The 23,340-nt window shown below is 37.8% G+C and overlaps 1 protein-coding gene across 17 annotated transcripts in view; it reads right to left on the bottom strand.

The window, feature by feature from the left end:
* PPP1R9A (protein phosphatase 1 regulatory subunit 9A) overlaps positions 1-23,340 on the bottom strand; it is a 313,162-nt gene that overhangs the window by 56,771 nt on the left and 233,051 nt on the right. For all 17 annotated transcript variants that reach the window (XM_059073785.2, XM_059073788.2, XM_067042517.1 and 14 more), the window contains 4 exons: positions 7,857-7,910; positions 4,980-5,209; positions 3,389-3,485; positions 2,516-2,687 (listed from right to left, as the gene is read on the bottom strand). In XM_059073785.2, coding sequence (XP_058929768.1) covers positions 2,516-2,687; positions 3,389-3,485; positions 4,980-5,209; positions 7,857-7,910 — 553 coding nt within the window. The remainder of the gene's footprint in view (positions 1-2,515; positions 2,688-3,388; positions 3,486-4,979; positions 5,210-7,856; positions 7,911-23,340) is intronic.

Below are 23,340 nucleotides of genomic sequence, written 5' to 3'. Positions count from 1 at the left end.
CATTTCATTCTAACATAGCTTTTCACTGACATAATTGATAATCCTTTTGCTTCACTGAGCTGCCTCAGACCCAAAAAGATGCTAAACCACTCATCCTATCAATAAAACACTCCAGTGCTTGGAAAACAAATCAGAACTGGACAGTCTACAGGAGGTGGGGAGGTAAAGCACTGCACCCCAAGGGCACAGACTAGCAGAACTGACTTCAACCACTGTACCCATCCTGTTGCAAAAAGGTGTGTGTTGGGGGGGAGGGTGATCATTAAATACTAAATGGCCTGTGTTTGGTCCGCTGCTTCACTTCCTTTTCTGAACCTCTAGGACTTCAGCGTTCCCTAGCAACAGAAGCAAAGGATCAATTTAGAAAAGTGCTTTCCAGAGCATTCCTATCTAGCTACTGACCAAGCCATTTTAGTTTATGTGATCAAGCAATTGAAATTCAAGGAGATTTATCACTGACTGTCTTTGGCAGCAAAACTGGAAGAGTACCGCTTGATATGTATGCTACTAATGTCTGAGATGACTGATTCTACCTCTACTGCACAAGCATGGATTGGTTTCAGGAAGAATTAGTAGTCCCTGCATCTCACCGTGAACCGACAGTGTTGCTAGGGAAACTGATAATTATGTGGTAAAGTGGAGGGTGTAGAATAAAAGAAAAAGGGTTCAGAAGAAATGTAAGGTTTTGATCCAAATCAGCATGTTTATAGTATAGTTTGTTGAACTTCTGTAGTCATATAATTTAATAAATACCATTAATTATATGTTTGACAAGATATAGATTTCTGAACTAAAAGAAATGAATAGAAATGAATTAGACTCTGGAAAGCTACTGGTTACTGATCATACTTTGTGTATGGCATAGCAGCAATATATATTTATTATAAACTATGATGAATTTGAAGAATTAAAATATTCAAAAAGGTGAAAAAAACACATTGATTTGATTTCTGACTTTTTTTTTTTTTTTTTTTTTGTGGTATGCGGGCCTCTCACTGTTGTGGCCTCTCCCGTTGCGGAGCACAGGCTCCGTACGCGCAGGCTTAGCGGCCATGGCTCATGGGCCTAGCTGCTCCGCAGCATGTGGGATCTTCCCGGACCGGGGCACGAACCCGTGTCCCCTGCATCGGCAGGCGAACTCTCAACCACTGCGCCACCAGGGAAGCCCCTGACTTTTTTTAGAAAACAATTTTATCGAGTTCCAGATATAAAAATTGTAACTCCATAAAAGCTCTAATAAAATTTCTTTTTTTTCACCTCAAACACCCTTTAGGGTGGAGAAGAAAGAAGTGTTGCCATTTTGATATTATACATAGTAAAAAACCAAGCCAGAGAAGTTGAATGACCTTCCTAAAGTCACACACCTCTTCAGTTAGTGGTAATGTTGGTGCTAAATACTCTTCTTTAACTGCCCGGGAGGCATTATTTACAGATTATGTCTTAGTAAGGGAAAACACAGCAAAAGGATATAAACTTAGTGAACAGATGCAAATCTCTAAATACCACTTTACTTTTAAATGAAAATTTCCAATACTTTTCACTTTCAACGGCTAAAAGTTTAGTTCTGAAAGTTAATGATATGATATAAACACTAGTTTTATCAGGAAAATCTCATTGGAGATATTTTAATATGTGCGAAACAGCATCAAAGAATTAAACAGCTCATTAGTGATCACAGTTTTACTGCATGTCAAACCACTGCCTGTGAGTTGTCAGTCCCTTCACGACAATGCTGCCATGTGACATCCTTTTATTTTCACTTTTTCTAAGGTCTACTAGGTACCTATTTTAAAAGATGAAATAGAAAGTTTTATGTCCGCCTGTGCATTTATCGTTATAAATTCTTATACATTCTCTAATTTATAAATATACTATATATATTAAAACATTCATACACATTCTTATACACACAGTCTATGCACGGGCGTGTGTGAGGGAAGCAAATAAGTGATTTATGTATGGTTGGTGTATGAAAGAAGACAGCCATTCACAATACAAAATGCTTTCCGTGTTCTGGTCTGATTTGGTCTCTGACAGGAAAGAATGAGACATATACACAGGACATCATGGTAAAAGCAGAAAACTACACAGAACTTCTTAACTCAATGAATTCCAAGTGCTAGAAGTCAGCCTCCTGATGTTGTGAAAAAGATCTTTCTAGGGACTTAAAAATCACTCATTTTAAGCCTCACTCATTAATACTTAAGTAGTGCAACTCACCCTATAAGGGACGAGCTATCAATTTAAGGCAGTTTATTAAGCTTATCAACTTTATGGTGGCTTAAAAATAATATCTGACTTGTCCGAGTTGGAATTTTGTTATTTCTTTACATCAAAGATTTATTTTTGATAAGACAAGAGATAAATTATTAAGTTCCTATTTTGATAAGCCCTTTCTTCTTTCCACAGCAGGAAGGCTTTTTCAACTTTTAAATCTCTGAGTTAAAAAAAGGAAGAATGTAAGGACAAATTTCACAGTCATTAAAAACATTTTTTATGGTTAGGTTAAACAAACCTTGACTTAGGCCATCTTGACAAGATGTCTGCTTGACATCCAAGTTCTCCAAGGTATCTCCTTTAGAGACCTCACTAAGAGATGTTCTTCTCTCAAAGATGTTGTTGTTATTGTTAACTTGAGTCCCATTTTGCTTCAGTAGCCTGAACACCTCAGCTTCCAAATCTCTAATCTAAGAGAGAAAAAAAATATCCATTCATGAAACCCTAAATCAGCACTTCTCTCCAAGCACTAGGCAAAACTACCTTATTATTCTTTTTAAAAAAAATTTTATTAAAATATAGTTGATTTACAACATTGTGTTTAATTTCTGCTGTATAGCAAAGTGACTCAATTATACATATATATATTCTTTTCAAATTCTTTTCCATTATGGTTTACCACAGGATATTGAACATAGTTCCCTGTGCTATACAGTAAGATTTTGCTGTTCATCCAACCTAGATACAATAGTTTGCTTCTGCTAATCCCAAACCCCTAGTCCTTCCCTCCTCAACCCTCCTGCCCCTTTGGCAACCACAAGTCTGCTTTCTATGTCTGTAAGTCTTTTTTTGTTTCATAGATATGTTCGTTTGTGTTGTATTTTAGATTCCACATGTAAGTGATATCATATGGTATTTGTCTTTCTCTTTCTGACTTACTTCACTTAGTGTGATAATCTCTATTATTTCATTCTTTTTAATGACTAATAGTCCATTGAATACATGTACCACATCTTCTTTATCCATTCATCGGTCAGTGGACATTTAGGTTGTTTCCACGTCTTGGCTATTGTAAATAGTGCTGCTATGAACATGGGGGTGCATGTATCTTTTCAAATTATAGTTTTGTCTGGCTACCCTATCACTCAGTGGCTTTGAGCATATAACTCACCCGTACTTGCAGGCCTTGAACTTCCACAAGATGAGCTTTTTCCAAATCTTCTATTTTCTTTCTTTCTGCTTCCTGTCTTTTGATGAAATCAAGTTCTCTTAAGAAGAAAATAATAGATCTCATTGCATCAAACATTCAATAAATGAGGAAACGTAAAAATTCTTATCAGAAGCAATGAACTGCACAGTGAAATAAATAACTAGACAGCTGTTTAAATAAACAAAACTCAATCACAGAGTAAAGGTATCTAGTAATGAAAGCAAATAAAATGTTTTAATGGATTACAAAGTAAAGAAAAATGCTTTGATTCTGCTTACTAAGATTTTCATCTGTAGCTCCTGACTCTAGAGCATCCGTTCATATTTAGATAGAACCTACTGAACTAATGACCCACGTTGGATAATTTAGTGGAGATAATTACATGTCGAGTAGATATAATTCCACATTTATAAAGTCATTTACCTAGTAAACTGATGGAACTGGATGGTAAGAGTTTTAAAAAGATAATTATAATAAGATTGCTTCCTATAAATGACAGTAGAGGGGTTGTTGGGTCAGAAACACTGAGGGGGAGCTGTCACTACATACCTGAGGATAATATGGGGAGAAGGAGAAATACCTCCATTTTGAGAGTCTGGAATGCAATATGCAAATTTGGTAGAATTTGTTATAAAATTATTGCATGAAATAGAGTTAGGTATATTTTTGGCAAAAAGAGTTAAAATAGTGATGTACTGAACTCATGGTTATAAGAACAATTCCCCCCTTTTCAATACACTTTTTTATAGCAATATCTTTTAAACATTAAAAATATTATTTCCACGATAGGAAATAACAGTTATGGTGACTCTTACATATATGCTTAGCTTTTAAGGCTTGACATAGAAGACCAGAAGAGATACTAGTGCTACTTTCTATTATTCTAGCTAGCCAGAAGTAACTGTTGAAAAAAATCTGTAAAAATCTCCCTGGTCAGTCTCCCTGAAATTACACCAAGATTCAACAGATGGAAGCAAAGCAGCATTAGCTCAGAAATAGCGGTTGAAATTTGAAAGCAGAGTATGGTGATGGTCTCTTACTGCAGTGAACCAGGCCCTTGTGATTCTCTCAACAGCTAAAAGAAGGAAACTGGCAGGGCAGGAGGTCTTGCTAGTCAATATTTACACTATCTGTAGCAGGAAAACTCTGAGTTAACTGATTCTAAGAATAGACATAGAAGCAGCCTCATCAAGGCCCCAGTTGCTGCTTTGTACGTAGTTTATCCAATAGTCATTCTGCATGACTTCAGCTGGGCTTCTTGCTTCTAAATCACAGATGTTTGAAAAAGGATAGGTTCATATGGTTTAACAGTTACTATTAATGATTAACAACAACAACAAAACAGGAGGTTGCCAAAAAATTATAGAAGAAAAAATATAATCTCATGAGAAATGATGCAAGAGATTTCTAAAACTTAATGTCTATTTATGCATTAACTATGGGGCATGACTCTGAGGTCACCTTTTCTTTTCCACTAGATATTATGAAATTACTGGATATAAACCTTCTTTAGATGCACACAACTATTCTTTAGTCATTAGAAGCTGCTTACTTTTGTTGAAAATCCTTGATCAGTTTCTTTGCCTTGTTGTACTTCTTTTCCAAGGCTTGATACTGGCTTTGAGTCTCTTTGAGGTGCTCATTCACTGTGTGGCATAACGTTTGAGCCTCAATCCAATAGCTCTCCAACTTCAACATTCTTTCTTTATTCTCTTCTATATTCTGCTGGAGTTGGGTTTTTTCTAGTTCCCACCTCACTTTCTCATTTTCTGCTGCTTGCAGCTAGACAAAGCAAATATCAAAGCAAGCATTATCTAGGTACTTCTGTAGCAAAAATCCCTCATAATTTTATAGTGTATTTTAAATTCCATTGTTACATATACTCAAATCATCAAACACACTGAGATGAGAAGAGCAACTATTATTTTCATTATTATATAGATTACAAAATGGAAGCCTTGAAAAGTGAAAATGTTTGTACAAGGTCACACATCTGATAAATGACAAAACATGGATCTGATTCCTACTCCCATGATTTTTCCATCACACTATGTGGTGTATGAAATTCTCTGAGCAGGAAAAAGTGTTTTAGAGTTTGATTCTATCCAATGAACTTCAACACGTTTTCTTTTAGAGTTTTTCTTTTTTTTTTTTAACATATAATTGTAAATAAAAAGTTAACTAAAAACGGAGTGGGGAGAGGCAAGCTGGGAAGGAGAGAGGGGCAGAAACACACAGTATGGCCTAATGGGTAAGAGGGAGACCGTGGAGTCATGCAGTTTAGATTTGAATTCCAGGCTCTGCCATTATTGGCCTTTAAACCTTGAACAAGTAACTGAAGTCCTCTAAGACTAAATTATGTTATCTTTAATCGGAACTGTGATATAACACATCAGCACGCCTGGAACAGCTCCTTGGGCATAATAATCTGATAAAAGTGATCTTTACTTTGTTTCTATCCCTTTTGATGATATTATCACATCCTTTATTTCAACTGACATGAACATAGTTTGTAGCTCATTATTTTGCTGACACTGTTCTGAGTTTCTAGAGCCTAATAAATCCCGATTTGAATAAAAGTATAAAAGACAGTGTGAGTAAAAATATAAATGATTGCTGAATTAATTTAAATCTTTCTGATGGGACAGAAAGGCAGCTTCTTGTGGTTTCTGCTTTCAGGGAAGCTTAGGAACAGATAACACACTGGTCCAAATCCCTCATTTCTGCAGAAATTCAAGACTGATCTCTCAGGTAAGGGGTCAAAGGTCATTTATTCAACAACCAGCTAACCTTTAAACGAGTGCTTCATCTACTTCATATGCCTCCGTTAAAGTTCAAAAGGATGCAGAGTCATTATAAACTATCAATTCTCAAAATCTAAAATATTCCAAAATCATTCGGAAAGTGGAAATATGTTTTTATGTATATTTTAAACTAAACACATTGGCAAAACAGGTTACAAAGTAAAAAGTAGTCAAAAACATTTCAAAATTAGGAATTCTATTATCAACTTGGATATAAAGAGTCATAGTAAAACAAGCTAATCTATGGCTATTATATGCCAATATAATATTGAGAAAAATATAAAATACTAATTTATAGAATTTTCTATAGATTAAATATCTAACACATAAGCTTTGTTAAAGCACTTGCAATCCCAGGTGAATCTTTTTCCCTGATTGTACCTAATTAAAAAAAAACTTCCATTCTATGACAAGAAACATGGCAATTTAAAACGGGACTGGGATTTGCTGCATCTTTTATTAAGCAATGTTTCGGGTTCGAGTTGTTTATTTACCAACCGCTACTAATTTAAAACTTATTATTCACAGAGCTTGGTTGAAACCATGAATGATGTATAGACATGTTTTTACTAAAGAGCTGCAGAGTTATTAGCTAAAAATACCGTTTAACCAAAATAGCCTTGCTAATTCAACTCCATTTAAAACACATGGAAAAACCAAAACAAGTGTATCTAATGTGAACAGGGAAATGGACTGTTAGTAGTGTGAGAACAATTATGTCTCAATTTTTAAAAGACCATAAAAAATAAAGATTATTGTGTTTTTAAAATAATTCAAAGATATTTTTAAATCTTTGAAATTATGTACTTGATAAAACTACTGTTCAAGAAACTTACAAGTACCTTGTAATTTACCAATTAAAAGTGCCCTTTTGAATTATGTATTATTTCATATATAAACTAAAAATACATACTCCTTTTATCAAGACCTGTATTTCCCCACAAATTTAAATAACATGAACTAAATTTGTCTAAAGATTTCTGGTAGCACCTGGCACCTAAAATAAATTATTCATATATTAATTAAATTTCATAATATTTAATTACTAGAAATTGGAAGTTTTCTCTATGAAAGATAAGTAACGTGTTATGTTAACATACATTATTTCTGATGAATAAGTTAAAAATAAATAATTATTTAAGATAAAGAGATACAGTATAACAGCTTGTGCTTAAGGAATAGTGGTCAAAATGTAACTTGGATGCTTGAACTATTATAAACATTTACCTTTTTTAAAAATTTAATTTATTTTTTTAAACAGCAGGTTCTTATTAGTTATCCATTTTATACATATTAGTGTATATATGTCAATCCCAATCTCCCAATTCATCACACCACCACATAAACATTTACTTGAGGAAACCTCAGAGGGAATGGGCCACATATGTGCAAATATGTAAATATGTAATTTTAAAATACTGTGCTATTTTCACTGAGGGGTATGGCGGTGCTGACCCCCTAAGAGTATGCACTGGCAGGTTTTTCCGCTAACAGTGGAAATGAATCTCTCACATTTGTATTCTTTCAAATGCACAGAAACAAATTCCTTTAGCCCTCGGGTTGAATTTATTCATAGTATCTGAAGTTTAAAAAGTACAATTCAAACATCATGTATTGGTGCTTACCTTGGTCTTCAATTTTTGAATCTCTGCTTCTGTAACTGCATGTTTGATTTGCAACTGAAAATGGAAAAGAAAGAAAAAACCTGAACTAAGTGTATCTATATTTTTAAAGCTTCAGCAGCTAGCAGACTACCTTATTATATAGCTGAAGGCCTAGAAAAGTGCTGCAATGCAGCAGATTGTAAATTAAAATGTCTAGTGTGTAAAATGACTCTCTAGGTGCGAACTAATTAAACATGGGGTTTACGGCCCACACTCCCTAACATCAGATTAGGTTACGAATTTAATTGCTCAGGGACCAAAGAGAAGGAAACACATTTTCTTGCCGTGTTTGCAGCTCTTCCTTTACGATTTGAGTGTCAAGGAATTGTTTCCTTGCAGTCTTGTGGATTGAACAAGCCTCGGCAGGCAAGGCAGCCAGCGGCCGCGGGAAGCTTCAATTCCAAATCTGGAAGAAAGGTGGCACTCTGGTTCTGTGAGTCGCACGCATTTTAGGCTTCGCAGCTCTTTTACAGCTCAGGCTGCTGCAAAGCTGGAGAAGAGGATGATGCAGTTCCGCGGAGAAATCTATATATATATATTTTTTTTTAATTGCAGGAAGAGTACAGATCTAGATTTCTGTCTTTTAAAAGATCTACCCCTATTGAGGACCTAGACCCCCCCCCCAAAGCTTCAGCTACAGTTTATTCTCCTGAAAGCCACCATTTAGATTTGTTTTGCTTCTCCCCTCCCCCCCACATTTTCTTAATAGGGAAGAAAAACGAAGGAAACGTTCATTCCTTAAGGGATAAATAAATACACCAAAATTTACGGAAAACGATTTATGGGTTGAAAATCACTTTTCTAAAATCCTTGGGGCCAGATGTTTTTGGAATTCCGAGTTCTTTCAATTTCAGAAACGTAGTAAAATGCATTTTTCCATAAATTGCTTATTGCCCACAGCAGGGTCTGTGGAGGCACTCTGTAATCAAACACATGAATATGTTTGCCACCAAATATGTGACTATTCTCACTAAGGGAGGTACCTAAAGACTGTAAGACTGTAACATCCTGTCAGTTTTGGTCACATTTACCACCCAAGTGAGTGTGCCACAAAATTATTTTTAAAAACTGTCTCAGAGCATTTTGAATTTAGGATTGTACAGAGGGACTGTAAACTTCCCACATTACTGTAATCAAATAAGTCCAAGGTATTCTTATCAGAAAGACGGGTGATGAAAAGACAGAAATGTCGGAGAGAAGATGGCGGACGAGCCAATACGCGGAGATCACCTTCCTCCCCACAAATACATCAGAAATACATCTACATGTGGAACTGCTCCTATAGAACACCCACTGAACGCTGGCAGAAGACCTCAGACCTCCCAAAAGGCAAGAAACACCCCACGTACCTGGGTAGGGCAAAAGAAAAAGAAAAAACAGAGACAAAAGAATAGGGACGGGACCTGCACCAGTGGGAGGGAGCCGTGAAGGAGGAAAGGTTTCCACACACTAGAAGCCCCTTCGTGGGCAGAGACTGCGGGTGGCGGAGGGGGGAGCTGCAAACCCACGGAAGAGAGCACAGCAACAGGGTGCGGAGGGCAAAGCGGTGAGATTCCCGCAGAGGACCGGTGCCGAACAGCACTCACCAGCCTGAGGGGCTTGTCTGCTCACTCGCCGGGGCGGGCGGGGGCTGGGAGCTGAGGCTCGGGCTTCGATAGGAAGCCGGAAGAGGACTGGGGTTGGCGGCTTGAACACAGCCTGAAGGGGCTGGTGCACCACGGCTAGCCGGGAGGGAGTCCGGGAAAAGTCTGGAGCTGCCGAAGAGGCAAGAGACTTTTTCTTGCCTCTTCGTTTCCTGGTGCGAGAGGAGAGAGGATTAAGCGCGCCGCGTGAAGGAGCTCCAGAAACGGGCACGAGCCGTGGCTGTCGGCGCGGACACCAGAGACGGGCGTGGGACGCTAGGACTGCTGCTGCCGCCTCCAAGAAACCTGTGTGCGAGCACAGGTCACCATCCACATCTCCCCTCCCGGGAGCCTGTGCAGCCCGCCACTGCCAGGGTCCTGTGACGCAGGCACAACTTCCCTGGGAGAACGCACAGCGCGCATCGGGATGGTGCAGCGTCATGCCGGCCTCTGCCGCTGCGGGCTCGCCCCGCATCCGTGCCCCTCCCTCCCCCGGCCTGAGTGAGCCAGAGCCCCCGAATCAGCTGCTCCTTTAACCCCGTCCTGTTGGGGCGAAGAGCAGACGCCCTCGGACGACCTACGTGCAAAGGCGGGGCCAAGTCCGAAACTGAACACCAGGAGCTGTGCGAACAGAGAGGGGGAGTTCTTTCCCAGCAGCCTCAGAAACAGTGAATTAAAGCTCCACAATCAGCTTGAAATGACCTGCATCTGTGGAATAACTGAATAGACAGGAATCATCCCAAGTTGAGGAGGTGGACTTTGGGAGCAAGATATAGTATTACTTTCCCCTTTTTCTCTTTTTGTGAGTGTGTATGTGAGTGCTGCTTTGTGAGATTTTGTCTGTATAGCTTTGCTTTCACCATTTGTCCTAGGGTTCTGACCGTCCCGTTTTTTTTTTAAATAAAATTTTTCTAATTAATAATTATTTTTTTATTTTAATAAATTTATTTTATCCTACTTTATTTTATCTTCTTTCTTTATACCTTTCTTTCTTCCTTTCTTCCCTTTCTTCCTGTCTTCCTTCCTTTCTTCCTTCCTTCCTCCCTTCCTTCCTTCCTCCCTCCCTTCCTCCCATCCTTCCTTCCTTTCTTCCTTCCTTCCTTCCTTTCTTCCTTTCTTTCTTTCCTTTCTATTTTTTCTCCCTTTTATTTTCTCCCAATTAAAGGCTTTTGGTGCCCCAGCCAGGCGTCAGGGCTGTGTCTCTGACGTGGGAGAACCAACTTCAAGACACTGATCCACAAGAGACCTCCCAGCTCCACATAATATCAAACGGCGAAAATCTCCCAGAGATCTTCATCTCTACACCAAGACCCAGCTTCACTCAACGACCAGCAACATACAGTGCTGGACACCCTATGCCAAACAGCCAGCAAGACAGGACTACAGCCCCATCCATTAGCAGAGAGGATGCCTAAAATCATAATAAGGCTACCAACAACCCAAAACACACCACCAGACGTGCACCTGCCCACCAGAAAGACAAGATCCAGCCTCCTCCAACAGAACAGAGGCACTAGTCCCCTCAACCAGGAAACCTACTCAACCCACTGAACCAACCTCAGCCACGGGGGACAGACGCCAAAAACAACAGGAACTATGAACCTGCAACCTGCAAAAAGGAGACCCCAAAAACAGTAAGATAAGTAAAATGAGAAGACAGAAAAACACACAGCAGATGAAGGAGCAAGGTAGAAACCCACCAGACCTAACAAATGAAGAGGAAACAGGCAGTCTACGTGAAAAAGAATTCAGAATAATGATAGTAAAGATGATCCTAAATCTTGGAAATAGAAAAGACAAAATTCAAGAAACATTTAACAAGGACCTAGAAGAAATAAAGAGAAAACAAGCAATGATGAGCAGCACAATAAATGAAATTAAAAATTCTCTAGATGGGATCAATAGCAAATTAATTGAGGCAGAAGAACGGATAAGTGACCTGGAAGATAAAATACTGGAAATAACTACAGCAGAGCAGAATAAAGAAAAAAGAATGAAAAGAACTGAGGACAGTCTCAGAGACCTCTGGGATAACATTAAACGCACCAACATTCAAATTATAGGGGTCCCAGAAGAAGAAGAGAAAAAGAAAGGGACTGAGAAAATATTTGAAGAGATTATAGTTGAAAACTTCCCTAATATGGGAAAGGAAATAGTCAATCAAGTCCAGGAAGCACAGAGTCCCATACAGGATAAATCCAACGAGAAACATGCCAAGACACATATTAATCAAACTATCAAAAATTAAATACAAAGAAAACATATTAAAAGCAGCAAGGGAAAAACAACAAATAACACACAAGGGAATCCCCATAAGGTTAACAGCTGATCGTTCAGCAGAAACTCTGCAAGCCAGAAGGGAGTGGCAGGCCATATTTAAAGTGATGAAGGAGAAAAACCTACAACCCAGATTACTCTAACCAGGAAGGATCTCACTCAGATTTGATGGAGAAATTAAAACCTTTACAGACAAGCAAACGCTGAGAGAGTTCAGCACCGCCAAACCAGCTTTACAACAAATGCTAAAGGAACTTCTCTAGGCAAGAAACACAAGAGAAGGAAAAGACCTACAAGAACAACCCCGAAACAATTAAGTAAATGGTAAGAGGAACATACATATCAATAATTACCTTAAATGTAAATGGATTAAATGCTCCCACCAAAAGACACACAGACTGGCTGAATGGATACAAAAACAAGACCCATATATACGCTGTCTACAAGAGACCCACTTCAGACCTAGGGACACCTACAGACTGAAAGTGAGGGGACAGAAAAAGACATTCCAGGCAAATGGAAATCAGAAGAAGGCTGGAGTAACAATTCTCATATCAGACAAAATAGACTTTAAAATAAAAACTATTACAAGAGACAAAGAAGGACACTACATAATGATCAAGGGATCGATCCATGAAGAAGATATAACAATTGTAAATATTTATGCACCCAACATAGGAGCACCTCAATACATAAGGCAAATACTAACAGCCATAAAAGGGGAAATCGACAGTAACACAATCATCGTAGGGGACTTTAACACCCCACTTTCACCAATGGACAGATCATCCAAAATGAAAATAAATAAGGAAACACAAGCTTTAAATGATACATTATTCAAGATGGACTTAATTGATATTTATAGGACATTCCATCCAAAAACAACAGAATACACATTTTTCTCAAGTGCTTATGGAACATTCTCCAGGATAGATCATATATTGGGTCACAAATCTAGCCTTGATAAATTTAAGAAAATTGAAATCGTATCAAGTATCTTTTCCGACCACAATGCTATGAGACTAGATATCAATTACAGGAAAAGATCTGTAAAAACTATGAGCAAATGGAGGCTACACTACTTAATAACGAAGTGATCACTGAAGAAATCAAAGAGGAAATAAAAAAATACTTAGAAACAAATGACAGTGGACACACAATGACCCAAAACCTATGGGATGCAGCAAAAGCAGTTCTAAGAGGGAAGTTTATAGCAATACAATCCTACTTTAAGAAACAGGAAACATCTCGAATAAATAACCTAACTTTGCACCTAGGGCAATTAAAGAAAGAAGAACAAAAAAACCCCAAATTTAGCAGAAGGAAAGAAATCATAAAGATCAGATCAGAAATAAATGAAAAAGAAATGAAGGAAACGATAGCAAAGATCAATAAAACTAAAAGCTGGTTCTTTGAGAAGATAAACAAAGTTGATAAACCATTAGCCAGACTCATCAAGAAAAAAAGGGAGAAGACTCAAATCTGTAGAACTAGAAATGAAAAAGTAGAAGTAACCACGTACACTGCAGAAATACAAAGGATCATGAGAGATTACTACAAGCAACTATATGCCAAAAAATGGACAACCTGGAAGAAATGGACAAATTCGTAGAAAAGCATGACCTTCCAAGACTGAACCAGGAAGAAATAGATAATATGAACAGACCAATCACAAGCACTGAAATTGCAACTGTGATTAAAAATCTTCCAACAAACAAAAGCCCAGGACCAATCAGATGGCTTCACGGGCGAATTCTATCAAACATTTAGAGAAGACCTAACACCTATCCTTCTCAAACTCTTCCAAAACATAGCAGAGGTAGGAACACTCCCAAACTCATTCTATGAGGCCACCATCACCCTGATACCAAAACCAGACAAAGACGTCACAAAGAAAGAAAACTACAGGCCGATATCACTGATGAACATAGATGCAAAAATCCTCAACACAATACTAGCAAACAGAATCCAACAGCACATTAAAAGGATCATACACCATGATCAAGTGGAGTTTATCCCAGGAATGCAAGGATTGAAGGAGAAAAACCATATGATCATCTCAATAGATGCAGAGAAAGCTTTTGACAAAATTCAACACCCATTTATGATAAAAACCTTGCAGAAAGTAGGCATACAGGGAACTTTCCTCAACATAATAAAGGCCATATATGACAAACCCACAGCCAGCATCGTTCTCAATGGTGAAAAACTGAAACTATTTCCACTAAGATCAGGAAGAAGACAAGGTTGCCCACTCTCACCACTCTTATTCAACCTAGTTTTGGAAGTTCTAGCCACAGCAATCAGAGAAAAAAAAGAAATAAAAGGAATCCAAATAGGAAAAGAAGAAGTAAAGCTGTCACTGTCTGCAGATGACATGATACTATACATAGAGAATACTAAGGATGCTACCAGAAAACTACTGGAACTAATCAATGAATTTGGTAAAGTAGCAGGATTCAAAATTAATGCACAGAAATCTCTGGCATTCTTATACACTAATGATGAAAAATCTGAGAGTGAAATTAAGAAAACACTCCCATTTACCATTGCAACAAAAAGAATAAAATATCTAGGAATAAACCTACCTAAGGAGACAAAAGACCTGTATCCAGAAAATTATAAGACACTGATGAAAGAAATTAAAGATGATACAAATAGATGGAGATATACCATGTTCTTGGATTGGAAGAATCAACATTGTGAAAATGACTCTACTACCCAAAGCAATCTACAGATTCAATGCAATCCCTATCAGACTACCACTGGCATTTTTTACAGAACTAGAACAAAAAATTTCACAATTTGTATGGAAACACAAAAGACCCCAAATAGCCAAAGCTATCTTGAGATCGAAAAATGGAGCTGGAGGAATCAGACTCCCTGACTTCAGACTATACTACAAAGCTACAGTAATCAAGACAGTATGGTCCTGGCACAAAAACAGTAATATAGATCAATGGAACAGGATGGAAAGCCCAGAGATAAACCCACACACATATGGTCACCTTATCTTTGGTAAAGGAGGCAAGAAAATACAGTGGAGAAAAGAAAGCCTCTTCAATAAGTGGTGCTGGGAAAACTGGACAGGTACATGCAAAAGTATGAAATTAGAGCACTCCCTAACACCATACACAAAAATAAACTCAAAATGGGTTAAAGACCTAAATGTAAGGCCAGAAACTATCAAGCTCTTAGAGGAAAACATAGGCAGAACACTCTATGACATAAATCACAGCAAGATCCTTTTTGACCCACCTCCTAGAAAAATGGAAATAAAAACAAAAATAAACAAATGGGACCTAATGAAACTTAAAAGCTTTTGCACAGCAAACGATACCATAAACAAGACGAAAAGACAACCCTCAGAATGGGAGAAAATATTTGCAAATGAAGCAACTGACATCTCCAAAATTTATAACCACCTCATGTGGTACAGTAACAAAAAAACAAACAACCCAATCAAAAAATGGGCAAAAGACCTAAATAGACATTTCTCCAAAGAAGATATACAGATTGCCAACAAACACATGAAAGAATGCTCAACATCATTAATCATTAGAGAAATGCAAATCAAAACTACAATGAGATATCATCTCACACTGGTCAGAATGGCCATCATCAAAAAATCTAGAAACAATAAATGCTGGAGAGGGTGTGGAGAAAAGGGAACACTCTTGCACTGCTGCTGGAAATGTAAATTGATACAGCCACTATGGAGAACAGTATGGAGGTTCCTTAAAAAACTAAAAATAGAACTACCATATGACCCTGCAATCCCACTACTGGGCATATACCCTGAGAAAACCATAAGTCAAAAAGAGTCATGTACCAAAATGTTCATTGCAGCTCTATTTAGAATAGCCAGGACATGGAAGCAACCTAAGTGTCTATCGACAGATGAATGGATAAAGAAGATGTGGCACATATATACAATGGACTACTACTCAGCCATAAAAAGAAATGAAACTGAGTTATTTGTAATGAGGTGGATAGACCTGGAGTCTGTCATACAGAGTGAAGTAAGTCAGAAGGAGAAAAACAAATACCATATGCTAACACATATATATGGAATCTAAGAAAAAAAAATGTCATGAAGAGACTAGAGGTAGGATGGGAATAAAACACAGACCTACTAGAGTATGGACTTGAGGATATGGGGAGGGGGAAGGGTAAGCTGTGACGAAGTGAGAGAGTGCCATGGACATGTATACACTACCAAATGTAAAATGGATAGCTAGTGGGAAGCAGCCACATAGCACAGGGAGATCAGCTCTGTGCTTTGTGACCACCTAGTGGGGTGGGATAGGGAAGGTGGGAGGGAGGGAGATGCAAGAGGGAAGAGATATGGGAACATATGTATATTTATAACTGATTCACTTTGTTGTAAAGCAGAAACTAACATACCATTGTAAAACAGTTATACTCCAATAAAGATGTTAAAAAAAAAAAAAAAAAGAAAAGAAATGTGAACCTTTGGAGATCACACCGCCTCATAACCCTCAGCTCTCTCTCTGGTGCGTAATTTGTACTTCCTTGGTTTTCACCTGGCCAGCAGGGGCGTATGGGAAGGATGACAAGGGAAAGAAGTTAGAATCAAGGACAGGGTTCATTCAACAGCCTTAGATGCTGATGAATAAAAGCCCAGAAACTGAGAGGCCCCACGCTCCCTGCAAGATGCCCCCTCCAGGATGCTTTCAGGTTTCCTGTTAGGCTTAAAGCTCTGCGGGCTCCGCAGCTACAGCTCTGCTCCTGTTCCTGAGGGGTGCTCTTAAAACTTTCCAATTTGATTCTGCCCCACTCTCCTGCTTTCAGACCTGGTCACTCTTGCCTCTTTGGCTCTTGCTCCTCTCACCCTCACTGTTCCCAGGGGCTTCTGTGCTCTAACAGTCTCTAGAGAGGAAGTACTCTTTGTTAGCACAGTGTCTAGCACAGAATAAGTCCTCTATAAAGGTAGCCAAGACTAAGAAAGAATGATTTGAAGAACTCAAATATGATTACCCTAACTCTACTTCTCAGTTAAAAGTGCTAAATGCTGTAAAACGTTGCACCTGAAATAAAAGCCCTCCGGTTCTAAGCTGAAGAGTAGCAAGAAATCAAAAAGGAAGACTTTTTGATGAACACTGCAACTACGAGGAAGTGCCATATCTTATTTTCTCAGTGGTTAACTCCCTGTAGGATAATATATTGCAATACAACTTGCTGGGACTTTGGATTTTCTTTGTTCAAATCACCATGTTCTCTAGCAAGCTACTTCTCTGGGCCCCGGTTTCCCATATGAAAAATGAGAGGGCTAGGATGGAAGAACCCCAAGAACCCCAAGTACTCCAGGTGTGACATTTACCAAATGAAGGGCCTGGAGATGGTTGTCAAGGCTGCAGAGTCTAGGAATTCTCGTCCCAAGCCAGCATTTTCATCCCTATGAATGCATACACTAGACTAATCCGCTGATGTGTGGGACAAACCGAGGTGAAACTGCGAAGCAGCCAAGTTGATTTTCAATTATCCTGCCCCTCCCATCTCAGCGAAACAGATAACAGAAGAGAGCTGAACTCATAAGCCGTGAGGTGAGAACACTGATAAATGCTTGAAGTGTTATTCAGTACAGCCCAATCCTTTAGCTACAGGAAAGCAGAATGAGGTCTGTAAATTCAGACATTATTCAGAAGATGGACAAAAGTTTTAGTGTGAGGTTTCCCCCAGTACTCATAAGGCTGAAAATTACAGACATGTGATTATTTTAGTCCTGCATGCACATTAAGAGAATTTCTACAAATTCATCACTATTGACAGGAAAAGCATTAAAAATAAATGAACACTTTCATTTTACATAGGAAGAAACTGTGTTTCAGTAGTGTTGCAGAGCTAGTAAGTGTCAAAGCCAGGTTTTACAAATTCCAGTCCACAGTCCTCTTCTCTCATACCAAGTTTCTTACATTCGTAGGACCCTTTTTCCCTTTTTCATCATCTCCCGCCTCACTGCAAATGAATCTGTAAGGGAGGCAGGACAGGCACTGTTAACCTCGCTGTTCAGACAGGGAAAGAGGCTCAGAGAAGTCACATGGCTTCTCCAAGTTCCCAGCAGAAGCAGGTGGTGGAGTGGCAATTATCCCAGGTCTGAATCCACCTACCTCTGTGCCTCCCTTCCTTATGCCTCTCATCTGAACCAGCTTTGGAATACATTTTTCCTTTGATCATCAGAGAAACCCTGAGGCATATGTGATCACTGTGACCTCCCAGATGAGTAAGTAGGACTCCACCTGGAAACTATGGATCACTTCTGGTAGGCTGAGTATTCTGGCACTACATACAACATGGTGCTCAGTCAGCTGCTGTTATTAGTCATGGAACTCAGAAAGAAATCTCTCCCTCATTATTCAACCAGCATTTACTGAATGAGACTACGTGCCAGGTGCTGTGCTAGTCGTTGAGGATACACGAAAGTGACATGGAACCTACCTTCGAAACACTTACTACAGGGAAATTAATATATACAACCTCATGAGAGAAGTTCCCAGATGCCTCAGAAAAACCTGGAGAGAAACTTCAGGTGAGCTGAGGCTTTGGCCTACGTGTCATATCTCCAACTATGGACCCTGCCTCCCAGGCAAAGTGGACACGATGGGCCTGGGATACCTCCATTTCATAAGCAAGAGGAAACTGCTGTTCAAAGAGGTGAAGTGACTTGACAAAAGAAGCACAGTGCATACAAAGTTGAGTTTTCTTATTCCGGAGCAGTTCTCCTTTCACGTTTAATAGCCTTTCCAGAGTACAGGTGTAAGTGTTCGCAGATAAACCCCGACACTGGTCAGGCAGACTGCAGGGAGCAGGGTCTACAGGACTGGTTAATAGAAACAAAGCCTGAAATACCTGTTGGACCTTTTGGGCTTCAGAGAATCTAGGTTTGGTGAAAAGACTTGGGAAGGGAGGATACAAATAAAAAGGACTGCAGGTCAGTGTGTCTCAACTTGTAAGACCAATCTCTTTCATCTCTTCTGTCATCTTGAACAAGAACGGCATCAATATCCACCCCAGGATTACAGCACAAATAAACACACACACTCCTATGGAGAACAGTAGCTCTAATATAACATTCTGCAGGTGTACCTGCTGTGTTTATTTTCTGTTTATTTCTTTCAAAATATGAACATAGAACATGTACTCACATCACTGAATCAGTATAATCCAAATATACCTGCACTAGAAATAGAAACATCCTTATGCATAAACATTGTAAAACTGAACTTCTGCACTCTTTACTTATCCTGTGCAAGCATGAAAAACATTTTTCTTTAAAAAGGAAAAATGTTATCTTTGCAGAAAATATTTTAAGAGCGCTCTAGTACTAGAGATTTTACAGATAAGAGCAACATTCTCTGTTTTTACTTTACAAGGGCAAAATAATAACTGATATTTGCATACAACTTTATGAAGTGGTTTCAGCATTGGAATCAGAAGTTTTACAATGATCTCTGTGATAATTTGATTGCAGTCTGTCTTACCCATGACGGTGTAAGTTCCACAAAAGAAGAAATAAGTGCTGTTTTTGCCTATACTTTGGTGCTGTTAAAATGAAGCTATGCCATATTGCTTTATAATTTCTGCTCAAAGGTTTATATATGGTACCTATCTTTATATTAACAAAAGTGTTTTTCTCAGGAAACAGATTATGCAAAACTAGCTGAAATCAGCTGATTGAAAGATATCATAACCTCATGTGAATGACAACACTAACTGCAGTATACGCAGCACAGGGTCACTCTCTAAGGAGATGCTCATAAACTGGTTATTGATGGTGAAGGTGCTGGATGTAGGTGACAGCCTGTAATTACAGCTACTCTTTAAATAAGTATCTGTTTCTTGTTAAGTACGTAACATTTTTTACCTTCTCTACATATTAATGGAAAGTTCCAAAAAGATTACTTTACTATCTAATGCATTAATAACTTCTTCTAGATTACTTTTCATAGATTCTCTATGACTTAAGTAAGCAAAATAACACAATTTTTACACTCCATATTTTTCCCTCAAGACAAATGCAGAACTGTTTTTACTGGGAGCTAATATCTATGGCTCCTGAGAAGGAATGGTGGAAGGGAAGCACTGGACAGTCCACTGAAATGGCACCTGGCTGGCAGTTTCCGATTCAGCCTCTTCCTACTTCCCACTAAATTTCCAGTGAAATCACATTACAAAAGAAAAACTCACAACCAAATTGACACTGAAACTAGAAACAACTGTTACTAGAATATGAAGGAGTCATGAAGTTGAATTAAGAAAAATCTATCCAAGCTTCACTCTGAAGACAGGGAGATGCTTTGTGTCTCTCTCACTGATTGCTTGAGATACCAAGTCTATCCAGTGAGGAAGACGGGCAGCCTCTACTGTCCTTCCCAGGAGCTGTCCTCAAACCAGTTTCTCTAACTCTCCACTTTCCATATTCATTCAGAAAGCAACTGCTAGATGAGGAAAAGAATGCAGGAAGGGTGGCTGATAGTGGCACATTGCCTACTTTCACCTGCAGACCCCAAAGTGTAGCAATACAGACAGGGGCAGTCACAGTAAGTGCTTTGATAACAAGGAATAACTTTTTTTCCCCTTTAACTTCAAGAACTGAGTGGCGAGATTTGGATATCCCACCTTAGTACAGAGAACTGCTTTAGATGATAGGTTGCCAGAAAATAGCAACCAGGCTGGAAACTAGGCACACAGATATGTCCCCCTGATGTTGGTCTAGAAATGGGATGTGTAATTTTAAAAAGTGGATAATTGCTGCTTGAATACAAAAAAAGGTTTTTGCCTCATTTCAAGATAAATAAATGAGAAAAAGGCAAAACTGAGCCTATTATTAAGTAATTCAGATCAAGGAAAAGAGAATATCAACTTGAAAATTCAAATAAGTAAACCTGTGAAAATTATGTATCCCATAAATAAAAAGACATTTTAAAGTAACTCTATGGAACACCAGGATGACAAAAAAGTGAAGAAGCATGAGGAATAAGTGGAGAGTAAGGAAACTAAAAATGTAATTAAGAGAATTACATCATTTTAGAGGTGCTAACGAGCATACCTGAACTTGAATTTAAAAGCATATTTAATGCTACAGAAAACTGAATCATTGACATGAGAGGACACATTTGAGAACAATCTCAGAAACAGAAGAAAACAGAAAAGAAACATTAAAAAGATAATACTGAACACAGGGTTTCTAGAAAAGAGACAGAAACTGAAAAAAAATTTAAAATGAAGAAAATATTCATAGACTAAAATGAAAACATAAACACAAACATAAAACAAGGATAGCAGATTGGAAGAAAAAAATGAATGAAAGGAGGTCTACTTCAAGAAACTGTAAAGAAGATGTGGCACATATATACAGTGGAATATTTCTCAGCCATAAAAAGAAATGAAATTGAGTTATTCGTAGTGAAGTGGATGGACCTAGAGGCTGTCATACAGAGTGAAGTAAGTCAGAAAGAGAAAACAAATATCGTATGCTAACACATATATATGGAACCTAAAAGGAAAAAAAAAAAGGTTCTGAAGAACCTAGGGGCAGGACAGGAATACAGATACAGATGTAGAGAACAGATTGACGACACAGGGAGCAGGAAGGGTAATCTGGGACAAAGTGAGAGAGTGGCATGGACACACATACACTACCAAATGTAAAATACATAGCTAGTGGGAAGCAGCTGCATAGCACAGGGAGATCAGCTTGGTGGTTTGTGACCACCTAGAGGGGTGGGATAGGGAGGGTGGGAGGGAGACACAAGAGTGAGGGGATATAGGGATATACGTATACATATAGCTGACTCACTTTGTTATACAGCAGAAACTGCTGACTTGCTTTGTTATACAGCAGAAACTAATAGAACATTGTAAAGCAATTATACTCCAATAAAGTTGTTTAAAAAAAAGAAATTGTGATAAAAAATTTAAAGTAAAAAGTTAAAGTAATACAAGCATCCAAATATCTGTTGTCATTAGACTTTTCCTTTACAGTATGCAATGCTAGTATAAAACAATGAAGCTTGCCCTACAACATTTTCAGGGGAAAAGGTTGTGAATCAAAGTATTAAAACCAGCTAATTATCATTCCTGTGTCACGATAATTAGAATTAGAGGAGAGGTAGATAAGCATAAGCATATGCCATAGCATATGCTTATCATTTTGTTAAATGGTAAAGACATAGCTGCTGATCTGCTTTCTATATTGCTGGGAGAAAATATCCTAAGACTGAGTCAAAGTTACTCAAGGGTAATCTCTAGAAGAATAGAATAAAAATGTATAACTTTTAAGCAGCAGATGAAAATTTGATGTATCTAATGGCAAGTAGGTAAAAAGAGCAAAACAAAATAAGAAGCATGGAAACTGTAATATATGAAATAAGGTGGTAGATGTAAGTTCTAATATTAAAATGATTAAAGTAAATATAAATGGGGTAAACTCACCAATTAACTGACAAAGACTCCTAGAGTAGTACAAAAGAAAGATTTAGGAATAGGTTGACTGAAGGAAACACAATTGTGCAAAAGGATACAGAATGGCTGAAAACAAAGAGATGGAAGAAATAGATACTGTGAAGCAGATATGAAGCAAAAGAAAGCCATTGTTGAATTTTTACTATCAGAAAAAATAGAATTTGGAGTAAAATGCATCATTAGAAACAAGGGAGATGTTACAATAAATTGAAAAGCTGTAATAATCCTGAACATATAGGCAGATAACAACAAAGATTTAAAATGTATAAAACTACAATTGCTAGAATTATAGGAAGAAAGAAACAACTGTAGCTGGTAACTTTAACATATGCTTTTCAGAATTAGTATATCAAGCCAACAAAATCTAAGCCACACTGCAGAGAAGACGGCTGTGTTTGTATTATTAATCTTATCTATATAAATTTAACTTATATAAATTTCATACCCAAGCACAGAATATGTGTGCTTTTTACATACATGAGGAATATTTAAATACAACTATTTATGAATTAAGTTACAAAAGATGTCTTGAAAATTCTAAATAGCTACCATATGGAATATGTTTTCTGAATAGTGTGATAAAATTAGAACCCAATAACAAAAGGATAGCAAAATAAAGTTGATATGTGTGGAAAGTAAAATATGCCACTACATAATTCTTGTGTTAAAGAGGAAATTGCAAAAGAAATTACATCTAAATGGCAGTGGCATTCTAAATGTAAAAAAAAAAAATTGTGACGTGTAGCTAAAGCAATATTCAGAAAAAAATTACAGCTTTAAATACACTTATCAGACTGTAAGGGTTATCAAAAGTAAATGTATCAAGTACAACTGATTAATACCAAAAAATAAAAAAGGAGGAAAAATAAAGATATTGGTAGGAAATAATAAGTATTTTTTAATTTAAAAAGAAATGTAAAGCTAACATGACAGATAAATTCTAGAAAAAAACACTGAGAAAAAATTGAAAGTACTCAAATAAAGAAAAGAATTTTAAAAGTAACTAGTTACAGATACTAAAGATTTCAGTATTTTAAAGCTATATTGTAAAAATATAAGTT

The sequence above is a fragment of the Kogia breviceps genome, chromosome 9, assembly GCF_026419965.1.
Source record: "Kogia breviceps isolate mKogBre1 chromosome 9, mKogBre1 haplotype 1, whole genome shotgun sequence".
NCBI classification, from domain to species: Eukaryota; Metazoa; Chordata; class Mammalia; order Artiodactyla; family Physeteridae; genus Kogia; species Kogia breviceps.
This window is presented reverse-complemented; position numbering and strand designations above follow the sequence as displayed.